Raw genomic sequence first — 13,916 nt, 5'->3', positions numbered from 1 at the left:
CTGACTCCATGCATGCAGTGCTTACAACAAGAGCGAACGAAGTGGCCACTAGCAAAGACAGAGACAAGCAGCAACAGAGCTTCCACCTTGTTTTTCCCCACAGCGACAAACACGCTCATCGGATTTACAGATTATGTACAAATACTTCACCACCTCTGTGAAGAGACGATGCTCTAAGCTTGACTGAGAAGGGCATGATACACTATTTGTTCCGTCGACAGACTGAGAAGGATATTTCGGACCTTGAAATATCCGTCTCAGTCTGTCTCTTCAGAGGAAAGGATAGGCAGGAAGGATAGTCTGGACTGGAGTGATGCACCTATCGACATTGCGGACTGGGTTAATTTCCGGTTTGGCATGAAATGCTCAGCCGAGTAAGCCTAAACGATGCCTGCTCGTTAATGGCACGCTTAATTGGATAAAAAGTCGATGATGAAATAGTATATTTGAAAATGCATGAATTTCGTCTCAATTAATTTGTCGTACACACTAACCACCCTAGAACACTACACAGCAGGGCACTAGCTTGAAGTTGCACACGTGCTAGTTTGCCCCCTGATTCCCATCAGCCAGGAGGCAACACGCGGGCATACGGAGCGCCCTGTCCACGGGGAAATATAGAACATCCTTTTGCCCCAAGCTGAAGAGATACCTGGAGCTAAAACAATGTGATGGATCGCTAGTCAACCCAATGGAGAGAGGGAAAGGTGTGTTCTCCATGGACGGTACGTTACCAGGAAATTAGCCATTAGCCCTCGGTGAACATCAATTTCAAACAGAAAAAATATACAACCTTTTTTCTCCACTGCGGTTTCCTGACCCTTGGCATGATGGCGACGTCTGCGACATCTGTTCTGAGTTGTGTAATGGCCCTCCCACGACATGCTAACGTTGTCCAGCATTTCGCTGCAGTCCTCATCCATCATGTTGACTTTCCTTTTGTGTTTCTGTCTCTGTATTCTGTTTCAGCTCCACTGCGGCTCTCCTGCCATAACTATGGTATTAGCTGAATAGTGTGGTTCAATAAAGGGCTCCGCATGGATAGACTAAAACTTGTATTTAAAATCGTATAGGCCTACAACAGTATCTATATTATGCAAAAGTTGAAAGTAACTGTGCCATTAAATATGGTTATACATCAAACCCCTGCTCAGCAGACGAAGATGCACATCACCAAACCACAAGACCCTGTTTGAAAAGTCATTTAACGTAGATCTTCATCAAAACTTCAAACAAAACGACAAACAGATAATCATTTAATGATGTGATCTATGGTGTATTTATGGAGGAGCCAGAAGAAGCATATGGCTGACTGCGCCTTATTGTCGATAAGGCCTCCAGGAACGGCTAGCATTTACCTTCCACCCTTCCCCTGTTCCCCACATTGTTCCTGAGCCCGCTGATGTGAGCTCACTCACGATTCATTAATCACACGCTCATTTACCAAATAAAACAACACATTTAAGAAATATTCTGTCTCCAACACTAGCATCTATTTTGCAAAAACAAATTGGCTCCGCTGGGGGGAAAAGGCATTTAATGGAATGGGTCTGAATCAAGGGGGAGACAGTGGAAGTTTACCCCCATAGGGTTCTAATGTGATTTATACAAGCAGTCAATAGAGGCCTGCGCAGCACATGGAGGTATTGTAGAAAGGCGTGTTTTTTCCTCTCGGGCTCTCTTCAAATCTGCCAACTTGTACCTTTAAACCATCCGAGGGGCGAGATGACTTCATGCTCTTACAGTAATGAGGAAAAATGTGTGAAGTGAGGGAATCATTTTCCGTTTTTGCATATTCAACGGGCACATGCAGGCCAGCTCTATAAAAAATAAAAATAATTCATCTGGAGCTTTGCTGAACCTAAGTGGCCCAAGGCGCTTTATTAAATGTGGAAGTACAAAACGTTATATTATGACAGTAGACATTGTTTGATTGCACATCAATCATTTTTTCTTTCTTTTTTTTTACCAAAAAGTGAATAATGGTTCAAATATTTCCTCGGATAGTTCATGCGTACAGTTTCTAAGTCATTTAGCTGACACTTTTTCCCTCAATGACTTGTATCTCATACAGACACAGGTCATTAAGGAGTAGGTAGGAGTTAAAGGTAAGCTTTCTCAAGGGAGCCTACAGGTTAGCCTGCGGACATTGGGGATTGAACCCAATACCTTTGTTCTAGTATCAGTACCTTTGGTCCGACTCCGGGAGTCGCCTTGCCTCACGACACTATCCTGACCTGGTTAGGTAATAAAAGTTTTTTCGATGCTCTTGAAAGGTTTTGCAGGTACGATTTAAGAGCTATTATTTGAGTGTAATTTGTAAGAAATACCATAGCTGTCAGCTATGATTGAAATGCTCTATGAGAACATCTGTTCTGGTTGACTGCGCCTTCCTCTGTATGGGCAAATTTAGAGTTAAGACCAAGCAATCATTGCATCTCTTCTCTGATGATTCAGAAAATCCATCTCTCCTGATCACAAATGCAACACTTCTCAATACCGGAGAAAAATGGGATGGAGGGAGCCGAAAGGGAGGGCATTTTTTCGTTTAATCGTGCTCTCTTTTGCGCTCTCTCTCTCTCTGAAATGGTAGTCAGTGAGACATCATGGCAATGTTTCATCCAGGTAGAGAGTAGGGTTCAGAGGTGCAGAACAACAGCTGAGTGAATCATTGTCCTTAATCATCGGACTGAATCGTTGTGTGTTCATGTGCGTAGGCGTTCTTCCACATCAAGTCAACCAGGCTTTGGCAGTGGCCCTTCACCAGCCAGTAGTTAAGCTATTTCCGTTTCAGTATAATTGACTTTGATAGATGCAGATCATTAAGGAGCTGGTAGTATTAAGACATCTTGCTCAGGGAACCGACATGTAGAACATTGGAGTTCAAACCGAAACCAGGGAGCTTTGTATGAGAATCCAACGCCTTAAGCCCTAACCCTTCTTTCCCATTCCTGCATGGACTGTGGGATTGGGTGTATTATCTGTCATTATGTGTCACTGATGGCTTTTTGTATGGATTTGTCTGTGTTGTGTATCTATGTTTTTGATTGAACTTTACTGTTTCTGCAGACCTGAGTTCTGGCAAATAGTTTTATTAAATTATACACCCTATCATATAAAAGATAAGAAACTCATAAATGCACACGATGGTATGACCGATCGCTGATTGATACTAAACACTAGTATATATGCCCTTCCGGTGAGAGCGAAGGAGGGGAGAACATCACTTTGGTTTTGATGAGTCAGGACTGAAAGAAGGCTCTCGGCCCTTCTTTTCCAAAGAGCCTTGTTGTGTGTTTCTTTCTACTCCCGTTGGGCATCCCATGACACATGATGCGCGGTGAGGCGTGGGTTTGTGTTGTGCGATAGGTGATGAAAAACCCTCCACGCTACACAGAGGATCAGAGGGGGGGTAGAGAGGGCGTGCATGGATTCATAGTTGTTAGGTCCTGCTCATGAAATTGGATGGTAGGGACGATGCGTTGTTGTCGTTAAGGGCCATGTCGACAGTATAAAACAAGGTGTGAGGGTGCAAGGTCTTCTTACGCAGTGTTGCTGTTGTAGCCTGGGTGTGCAATGCCATGTCCTGTCAAAGAGATACATATGGTTTTTCTTTATTAATACTTGATTTATGAAAGCATCATCAAAACACATCCTTTTTCAAATGTGCCTTTAACATGTCACTTTCCTCCCCTCTCTGTCCTTCTTATTTGCCTATTCCCTTGCATGCGATTATTTTGTATTTTTCTTCTTATTTGGCCTTTGGAAAGTGTCTTTGAGTGTTAAAAAAAGCAATATAAATGAAATGCTTTGTTATTAATAATATTTTGTGGATTTGTGTGGAAGTGTTATGCCCTAGCTCAATATTTCTGTTCCAAGTCAGAAGATTTGATTTGGGTTTGTTTCCCTGAGGTTAGAAACGTATTACAAAATACATTTATCAGTGTTATCTGTTTCTTCTTAATTAAATCCACAAAGAGCGATTTTCAAAACGTTGGATCTCTGAAATTGCTTTTAATTGAGACTTGGGTGACACGATAATATATCAAATTCTTATTTTCCTCGCTAAAGTTTAAAAAGCCATTTGTTTCACAGGCACACTGATTCGATCACTGCCTTGTGAAATGCATTAAAATGTCTCTCTTTATTTGTCTTAGATCGTGTTCACTTTTGATACAGCACTCCTCTTGTTTCAGCAGTCTGTTACCCATTTGTTCAAAACTGATTTCTTAATCAGATTCCGCCTTTTATTCTGGAGAAATATACTTTATCTAAAAATCACTGACTCGGCATACGCTCAGGTTTATGATGTTTGACCTAGACTGCACTTCGTATCTTGAGATGTAACGATTGTGCACTAATGTTAAAAGAAAGACGTTTTTCAGAAACTTGGCTGCGAAGCACTTAATTCAATCCAATATTGTGATCGTTCTCAGCCTCACCCTCTGGCTTTGGAGAATAGGTGTTAAATAACTAAATGTGAATGTACACATTGGATGTTCAGATACATATGAGTATCACCCTTAATAGAGAGGGTGTCAGATTACAAGTTGGGGTTAGTAAAGTTCCCCACAGGAGAAAGATCCTGCATAAATGATGAATCTTTATCTCCGGGGATTTTTGCTTTCTCTTGCTCTTCTCTCTCTCTCTCTCTCTCTCTCTCTCTCTCTCTCTCTCTCTCTCTCTCTCTCTCTCTCTCTCTCTCTCTTCTTCTGTATCTTCCACTGTACACTTCAGTGCTCCTACAGAGTCCTGGATCAGCCAAGGTGACACGCAGCCCAATGTAAATCAATTACAACCGCCGCCGTACCAGGATATAGAATTAGAGCTGTCAGCCACTGCTCTCCTCTGTCTCCTATGCTCTATATATACCTTATTCTCTCTCTTTCGCTCTCCAGCCACCATATCCCTCTGTTCCCATTCTCTAATCTCTGTATTTCTATGGTTGTCTTTCACTCTTTTCCCCTCTATCTCTCTTATTCCCTCTCTTTCTCTTTTTTTGCCCTCCATTTATTTGTTTTGCTCTCTCTCTCTCTCTCTCTCTCTCTCTCTCTCTCTCTCTCTCTCTCTCTCTCTCTCTCTCTCTCTCACACTCTCTCTCACTCTCTCTCTCTCTCTCTCTCTCTCTCGCTCTCACTCTCTCTGTCTCTGTCTCTGTATCACTTCAACTCTCAGTCTCAATTTTCCTCCTCTCTCTCGCTCCCCATCCCTGACAGAAGGATCCTTCTCTGGTAGATATGAGCCAGGGGAGGGCAGGGATTCGATTAGTGTGGAGAAAGAGGAGCTTAATAAAACACACTATTTAGCCGTGATCAAACGTGGCCCGTATAATGCAGAGGAAGAAACACGTCTTTCTCCGCACTGGATCCACACTCCAGGGAATGTTATAATGAATTATGTTACAGCCACAGCTCTTAGAATTATGTGTATATATATATTTATATGTACAAATATATAAATAATATAGAGTGAGCTCTTAGAATATAAATAAATGCAACTACATTTTATACAACGTTCTGCCTGGGGAAAGATTGAATTTGTCTGCGAATCAACAAATCGTGTAAAGAGTGTTTACACTGTTATGCATAACAGTTTTAAATTTACCCATGATGCGTGTCTGTTGTCGTTTGTTCTAAATTCACCGAGCACTCTAGCAATGCTCTGCCTCTTTTCCAATCAACACATTTATCTGTCTTTGTTAGGGGATTGGAACTGACCATAGTAAACCCACTTGATCATTCAACCAAGGGCAGTAGATATAAATAGCCAGTGATTCTGTATGCGTGTATGTGTGTGTCTTTTTCTGAGTTTTTGGGTAACAGCACAAGATACTGAGTGAATTTTCAAATGTTCAAAAGAATGTGTTTCTCCCTGTGGGAACATGGATCTTGCACAGGTTATAACAATTTAGTTTTTAGCATATATACAAGTCATTAATACTCAGGTTGGTGCCTTGTGAAAAAGACCAGAGGACTCTTAAGGAGCTTGGAATCAATAAAGCAATCTTCGACCATTATGAAACACGTGGAACAAACTGGTGCACCTTGAAGGAAACGTGGGTAAATGCAGCGAAACGGCAAGTAATCCACATTCAGGGTGTGATTCATCTTTTGAAAAGGGCATTTCAACTACTAATTTGTCTTTCTCGCCAAATGCAAAAAAGCTGTGACTAAATCCTTGCATTATTTCATTTTCCATATATGCACCGATTTGATTTATCTTTAAATAAGTCATTCCTCAAGAAAAGATTTCTAAAAGGTCTTTGTTTACAGACCAAGAACGAATCAGAAGCTGTTTCCTCAGTAGTTTCCAGGAGGAGAAAGGAACCATGGTTTTACATTTGTCGTACTGATCAGCAACCTCCAGGCTAAGCCTGTCAACGCGGCTCAAATCCATGGGGGCGCCAAACGTCACGTCCCTCTGCAATAGTTTCTCTCAGAGCGAGAGCCGCACAAACCCGTGATTTATATATCTAGAACCCAAAGTACATGGAGAATGAATCCCGATTCATATTTGTAGCGTGACCAAAAAATAATAATATAATCATATTGTTTTTATGGCAAAAATAACACAGTGCGAATTTATTGGGTCTGTGTTTTTCCACGTGTTTTTTGGACTTGGAAATTCAAAAAACACAATTTTGCATCCGTCCATACCGGGCTGGGTGCTTTGGGCTGAATGCTGCAGCCCGTCTTATCTGCCATGTGCCACACTACACGTAGCTCCTCGGCTGGGACGTGACCCACTTTTACAGCTCATCACTGTACTACTGTACTTAAGACACTGAACTGTAAGGGGAAGGTAAACTGATTCGGCTACGTCATCGGTCATGATCACTTTGTACCGGGAGCCGTAGTGACTCCCCAGGGTTTAGATCAAAGAAAAGGTGGATACTGCGAAGCTGTCCTTCATCTGAATGCAATTTGAGTAGATACACCCCCCCTTCCCCACTCTGCCCCCCCTTGGACGAACCAAGATGATGGTGAACTAAATGTCCGGCCCCTCCCACCCTGTTAAAACCCTAGAATCCAAACAATATGCCAACATGTTAGCTGACTTCCACTGCAATGCTTTAGAACAACAGATACAGCATCATTCAAAATCCATGGCCAGCTATCTCAAGGTGACCCGGGGCTGAGAGTAGTATGTGTGAATGTGTGTGTGTGTGTGTGTATGTGTGTGTGTCTCTGTGTGTGCGTGTAGTCCCCGGTGTGCTACCCATGGCAGTTTTTGATAGATATGTTCCTCCTTTTTTTGTTGAGTATCACTGTGAATACTGTGATGCTGTGAAAGCAAAAGAGTGTGTGTGTGTGTGTGTGTGTGTGTGTGTGTGTGTGTGTGTGTGTGTGTGTGTGTGTGTGTGTGTGTGTGTGTGTGTGTGTGTGTGTGTGTGTGTGTGTATGAGAGAGTGGGATTGGGAGCAATACACATACATGTTTTATCATCAAAATATGACGAATTTAAGATTAATTATTTGTAAAACCAAGACTTGTAACCATATTTATAAGAGGAATATTGCCAAAGATGATGGGGAAGCTTGAAACCTTCTGCTCCATGCCTTGCCAAACATTTGATTACTAGTGGTTCCTTTTTGTAAAACAAGCAGATTTAATACGGTATGCCATTGGTCAGTGCTGTAAGCCAGCTTTACCGAACCAACCAACCAGCCTCCGCCCCCTTCCCAAAGTCCTCTACGAACCAACTCTACAGAATTTAAGCGGGAATTATCATGAGCGTGACCTTTAATCCATTTAAAAAACCACCACATTTACCGCAGTACCACCAACAGTTTTGGTTACAAAGTTCAAAATTGCATGGGTTTGGATTTCCTAACTGATCAATTGAATTGCATCAGAAATGCAAGGCTGCAACCCTCTTTCCTAACCCATATTTGAGATACACCCCATCGCTGGGGTTAACAGCGACACAGGCTAATGTTAACAGCGACACATTAGCACGTTCACAACGGTTGTTATTTTAGCCTATCCTATCGTCACATATTTCAAATGGGACACAAACGGGAGGTGATTACCAGCTGGTAGCTTATCAGATTTGGTTTAGCGGTCGCTAATGATATGATAAGCCACATTAAAGGCGTAATGGGTATTTAAAGACCTTTGAGTTTCGGGAAAAGTGGTGGCATAATACCATCATAAAAAAAAACTTCATTTCCCATGGGGCTCGGCTGCGTCTTATCTCGGAAGCTGCTTTGCCTCGACTTGGTTTATTAATTTCATTGGAAGTGAGATTTGTGGGTCTCATTTGCTCAAATCAGGTGTATGAAAATTCTCTGAAGAATATATCCATTGGTAGACAAATGATGGTGATATCCTTGATGGGTTTTAAGGCAAACTCTACCAGATAAGCGCCATTACCAGCCAAGACAGAGCCCCCCGCCAAACACATCAAGAGAAATACAAGGTTTGCATTAAATATGAAACACCGAACTAAATAATAGAGAAGGAAAATGTTCTCCACCTCTCTACAAATGCCTGCCTTCATAAAAATGCTTCAACCACGTTTGTAGGAGGAAATTAAAGAGTGGCTTCTGTGTCTAAACCGTATTCTTCTGAATCTTTATGAAATATGCTACGGAATGCTTTTTTACATAACAAATTAAATACATTGTTCTTTAAATACACGATCTAGATCAAGACTACACTATCAGACTGGCCTAATGAACCAAATGGCAGCCCGCTTGCCTATTACAATGTAAATATCTTTTGCCCTTTCCACAGAAAGGCACATTATTTCATCGCATTTTTACGAGGAAGGGCATCCAGCGGAAAACGCAGGTTTTCCCGATAAGCTGTTCTTTATTAACTCTCCGAGACAGGCCGCGTTGGTGTCACAGCAGAATGTACAGATTGGGGCCGAGGGATTCAGATTTACATTTAAATAAGAATATAACAGTGGCCTGTCTGTCGGACAATAAGGGAAGGGAATAAGAAAGGGAAACTGAATTACGACCGGACCTTATCGGTTTAGTCTGAACCAACCAGCATAGGGGGCTCAACAAAAGACCACCCCCCACACACACACACACACACACACACACACACACACACACACACACACACACACACACACACACACACACACACACACACACACACACACACACACACACACACACACACACAAACACTCCTGGCCAGTCAGTGCAGGCATGCAGCTCTAGATACGGCTCTAGAAAGGTGCTGGTCTCTCTATCGCTTGCCTAGCCAGACTGGAACTGTGTGTGTCCATCTGTTTATTGCTCAAGGTGTTAAGACACACGAACAAGCACACATCCAGCAGTACACCGGGGCCCGTGGGCACACAGTGAAGATAATTAGGCCTTCTCCCTGTAGAATTTATTCTTTATGCTTTTTTTTAAACCGTCTGAATGGGAAGTTTATTTAAGGACACTTTGTCAAAAATGACCACATATCGTTTTTTGCAAAGGCAGAGGAATTTGTTATGTATCTAGCACTTGTTTATCTTTTAACAAACATGTACATGCTTAATTTAACAACCATTGAAGACAAATGTGGACAAAATATGCAACACACATTGGAATTCTAACATAAGACTTATTTTTAATTGAAAAAAAAGGCAATGTATTCTTTAAGATTTGATGTCTATCTATTTTGAAGTACTAACATGGTTTATTGACAACCATTACAGACCAACACAGTTGTCTGAAACATCGGTTATTACATCGGTTACATGGCAGTGTTTGTGTTTTGCAACGGTCTTGCATCAGAATTTGACACAAAAATCGTTGCTTTCTGTCAAATAATCCTCCGCTCTCTTTGTCTTCCGACTCTAGCGGCCTCTTTACGAATCACTACACGGAGACGCACTATGGAGAGGATGGAGACGCCGTCACCAACGCACACGCGTCCACGGTAGGCTTCCCACTGCACAGGGCCTTTGTGGGCGTGGCAGACAGCTGGCATACAGCAGACCTTTTGATACGCTGTTTAAGAAAATAGATCTTGTTAAGAAGTACAAATGAAAACGTAGACCTACCTCTCGTGTCTAGAGTGTTTGTTGCTCGTTTGGTCTTTGTGTTTCAACGTTTGGGGTCTCTCTACGATTTTTTGCTTTTAATGTTCTTTCCACATCACCACTGAGTGAGCCGCCTCGAATCCCACAACTGAGAAGACCAGCAGGACGTTCCGTTGCTGCGGCTCTTCAAACACTCAAATCCTTTCTAAGTGATTTTATACAATCTTATTTTTAATTATAATCACGTCTGTGCCAGCGGGTGTGTGCTCCTGTGTGAGTGCCTGAGTTCCCCTAGTGAATCAGTGTGTGTGTGTGTGTGTGTGTGTGTGTGTGTCTGTGCGTGTGTGTGCGTGTGTGTGTGTGAGTGAATCAGTCCTCAACCAAATCAAGACTAATGTGAAATAGTTGTAATCATATTGGAGACCTGATGAGTTGGCAGCGACCATGTTGATATTAATTATTATAATGCACGGAAAAGAATGCCAAGGAGTTTGTTAGGCTTGAGTCATTGCTTAATTCCCAGAGGACTGAGTTAATAAGGCACACCTCTTTTTGTGGCCAATAGGCCACCCGGCATGTCACTTAAAAGGCAGAGGCCACATGTTCAAGTAGGGAAAGGGCTGTTTTGTAACAAAGCCTTTGCAACTTTGCAAAGTTCTCCACATTTTGGTTTTTGCTACTAAAAGCAGAATTAGATGGAACAATATATTGAGAATCTTTTTGAGTCACTGGATGACAACATGTTTTATGCTTCAATATTGTATAAATGGTCGGCAGTATGAAAACATAAATATGGCCAGACAGGTTTGTTGTTTGATAAAAGCGTTCATAGTGAGCGGTAAACAATATCCTCCTAATGTATCGTTCATGTTGGAGACGTGAATATGGAAACATTCCCTTCTCCTTGTTTCAGCCGCATCTTCTTTGAAAAACGTCATTTAAAACAAATGTCGGATCATGCAGTGGACCACTAAGGGGACACCGACTTTGAATTTCTATAGTCTACCTAAAATGATGCGTTGAATGTGAGATAAAGGAAACGTTACGATGATCCACCATGATTGCAAAGTAATAAATATACAATCGCAAAACGACATGACCTCGAGCCCCCTTGAAAAAGTTTCCCTTTGAAAAGTTTGTTGGGAATAAGCCAGTGCTGAGGATCTCTTTTTTTACTTTATAATTGACTCCTGGTAACTTGCTCAAAGAGTTATGCCTGGCGGGACAACAAAACATTTTACTGGGGAGCTTTATGTGCTCCCATAAAACGTGCCATGAGACGCTGAATGGACAAAGACGCTGAATTAATTTGCCGCTAAAATTAGCCGCTACCTCCGTTGCCCTCATCCAGGGTACCGGACGATGTCGGGCCCGCCCGGTTCACTGTTTAGCCATGATGTTCCCCCGGGCTGTTCTGCCTCAGCCTCTCTTGAGGCACTTTGCGCGGTGAAGCAGGACGGACATCACATTTTTCTTCCTCTTTTTCTCTCTCGTAGAAAAACTGCTACTACCATGGAGAGGTGCAGGGGCGTCTGAAATCGGATGTCTCCCTTAGTGCCTGCTCAGGCCTTCGGTAAGAAATTAAAAATGTAATATGTTACAGGGTAAGTAGTAACCACTTTTTTAACAAGGGCTTTTTCTCCCCTCTTTAAATACATTTCAGGTAGCCTGACATTGGCCGGCCAATTTGCAAATGCATATTGGTCTGGAAGCTCTCAGTTCATTTTTCCATTTCCAAGGGGCGCTATCAGCAGCCGCAGACCAAAATGCACTGGACACAATTGGATAGACCTACGACCACCAATCAGAGCGTGTGACACATCAGCGGCAGCCATCTTGGTGTATGTAAATGTCTCTGTGGCGCTCCCATAGGGGGTCCTGATATCAAACCCGCCCCTCATTAGTTGAGCGGTTAGGATTGGCCCCTGCCAGGTCGACTGGAAATCTGTCTGACTGAAGGGGAAAATAGTATATTTTTTCCTATGTTGCCTAACAAACCAATCTTCAACGAACGCTTTGCAAACGCAGCGTTAAATACAGAAGTTTATTACTTCTTTAATGTGGGCTTTGAAAGCCCACGTCATCCCAATTTCAGGGGGCAATTCTATTTTTATTAGCATCAAAATGCCCTGAGCCCCCGCTCATTTCAGATAATTTCTGACCCTGTTGTGATGTATGCACACAAACAAACAGCAACATCTCTTGGTGTGGTGTTAATTGCCCATGGTCCGGGCCCTGTGTGTGTGTGTGTGTGTGTGTGTGTGTGTGTGTGTGTGTGTGTGTGTGTGTGTGTGTGTGTGTGTGTGTGTGTGTGTGTGTGTGTGTGTGTACACAAGTATGGCCTTTAAGTCGTTAGCCCCCTCGGTTCAATGTAAATTAGATGCTAGGAGGGTCCGTTTATTGGTCGGCATTCGTCACACATCGTTATTTATCACTATACGAGTGCCGTTTAGCACTTATTTCTGTCTGCGTTTCTTTCTCCTAATAGCCATCCGCAAAGTGCCCGAGTTTTAGACATCAGGAAAAAAGTATATATAGAAATTATAATCTGCATCTTCTGCTCAATTACCCCCAAACAGCATGTGCATTTTATTTATTTAAATGTAAATGTGTACTGTTAACATCAAGAGACATTAGAATGTTTATCGTAAATCCCCATTATAATTGGTAAGGACCAGACATTAGATGAACATTCAGGGCTCATAAGACCATATCATTCTGATAGAATATTTTGGCAAATTATACAAAATAGATGCAAAGAAACTAGCTGCCAAAGCTTTGAGATCCTTTAGTTCTCTTCTTCTTTCAGTGACATTTACTGTTCACCTACCAGCCAAAGGTTCTGGGTTTGATCCCCATTTTCCCAAGCCTAACCTGTAGGCAACCTTGAGTAGGATGCCCTACCATTCACTGGATAAAAGTATCCGCTAAATGGCGAACAGAAAAAATCTGTGCGACTTCGACCTCGGTTTTCTTAAGAGTCTAGACATCTCGTCTGAGAATGGAGCGACCATTCAAGTGTTTTGTTCACCAATCCCTGTGATTTCCTCGGCAGGGGATTCATCGCCCTTGAGAACAAGACCCTTGTCATTGAGCCCACTCCCAGGCCCCTCAGCGGTGGCTATGCAGACAACAACACCCACCTCCTCTATCGCCTGGAGGACCTCGATCTCACGCCCGGCACCTGCGGACATGGGTTCAACGTGTCATCTCCCGCACCTCAAGACGGCATGGGAAACCCCTTTCATTCGTTCAGCACACGGGTGAGTGTTCTTCTGATTTATTTGTTGTGTTTTCTAAATGTCACAAGAACAAATCATCAAAGGGAAAGGTATTTTACTGTCCTGGGGTGAATTTGATTTGCCATTCCAAGCCATTAAAGAATGTATCCAATAGTGATATCACAAGTGAGAGATAGATTAGCCAATCAGTTGTTACAGTCGACTGGGTGAGTGGACTGATGTGTCAATCTATCATTCCATCCACTAGTACATCACTAATTGTGAGGTAAATCTTTTATTGTATACATTGTTTCCCATAATTGATTGATTCTTTTATATCACGATATCAATCAAATGTTAATTTGGTGGAAAATAAATGAGTTGAAATGAGCTATCAACCAGGTCAATATGATGCGAGATCTTTGTGTTAAAGCCCCAGGTCTCTGCACCACACCGTGGGCTTTACACTGTGGGCTCAGAGGCCAGCGTTCGACCCTCCTGCGGTGGCCTTTGGCCCACAGTGCTCATGCCATGTGCTACGTGTTTGTGGCGTGTTGCGGTCCATCTGCCATCCGACTACACTCTTGGCACATGGATCTGCCAACAGTGTGTAATCCCACTGCCCTTGTTCCGTGTGATTGGTCAAAAGGACAGGTCACATTGCCAACGATGTCCACGCTTTGTCTAAACTTGAATAAA

At 42.5% G+C, this 13,916-nt stretch overlaps 1 protein-coding gene across 2 annotated transcripts in view; it reads left to right on the top strand.

Annotated features, from left to right (window-relative positions):
* Positions 1-13,916, top strand: part of adam12b (ADAM metallopeptidase domain 12b) — a 68,913-nt gene that overhangs the window by 22,226 nt on the left and 32,771 nt on the right. For both annotated transcript variants that reach the window (XM_030379162.1, XM_030379163.1), the window contains exons 4-6: positions 9,815-9,893; positions 11,493-11,569; positions 13,052-13,259. In XM_030379162.1, the coding sequence (XP_030235022.1) occupies positions 9,815-9,893; positions 11,493-11,569; positions 13,052-13,259 (364 nt within the window). The remainder of the gene's footprint in view (positions 1-9,814; positions 9,894-11,492; positions 11,570-13,051; positions 13,260-13,916) is intronic.

The sequence above is a fragment of the Gadus morhua genome, chromosome 15, assembly GCF_902167405.1.
Source record: "Gadus morhua chromosome 15, gadMor3.0, whole genome shotgun sequence".
In the NCBI taxonomy this organism is placed as follows: Eukaryota; Metazoa; Chordata; class Actinopteri; order Gadiformes; family Gadidae; genus Gadus; species Gadus morhua.
Note: the sequence above shows the minus strand (reverse complement) of the source record. Positions and strands in the feature narration are given on the sequence as shown.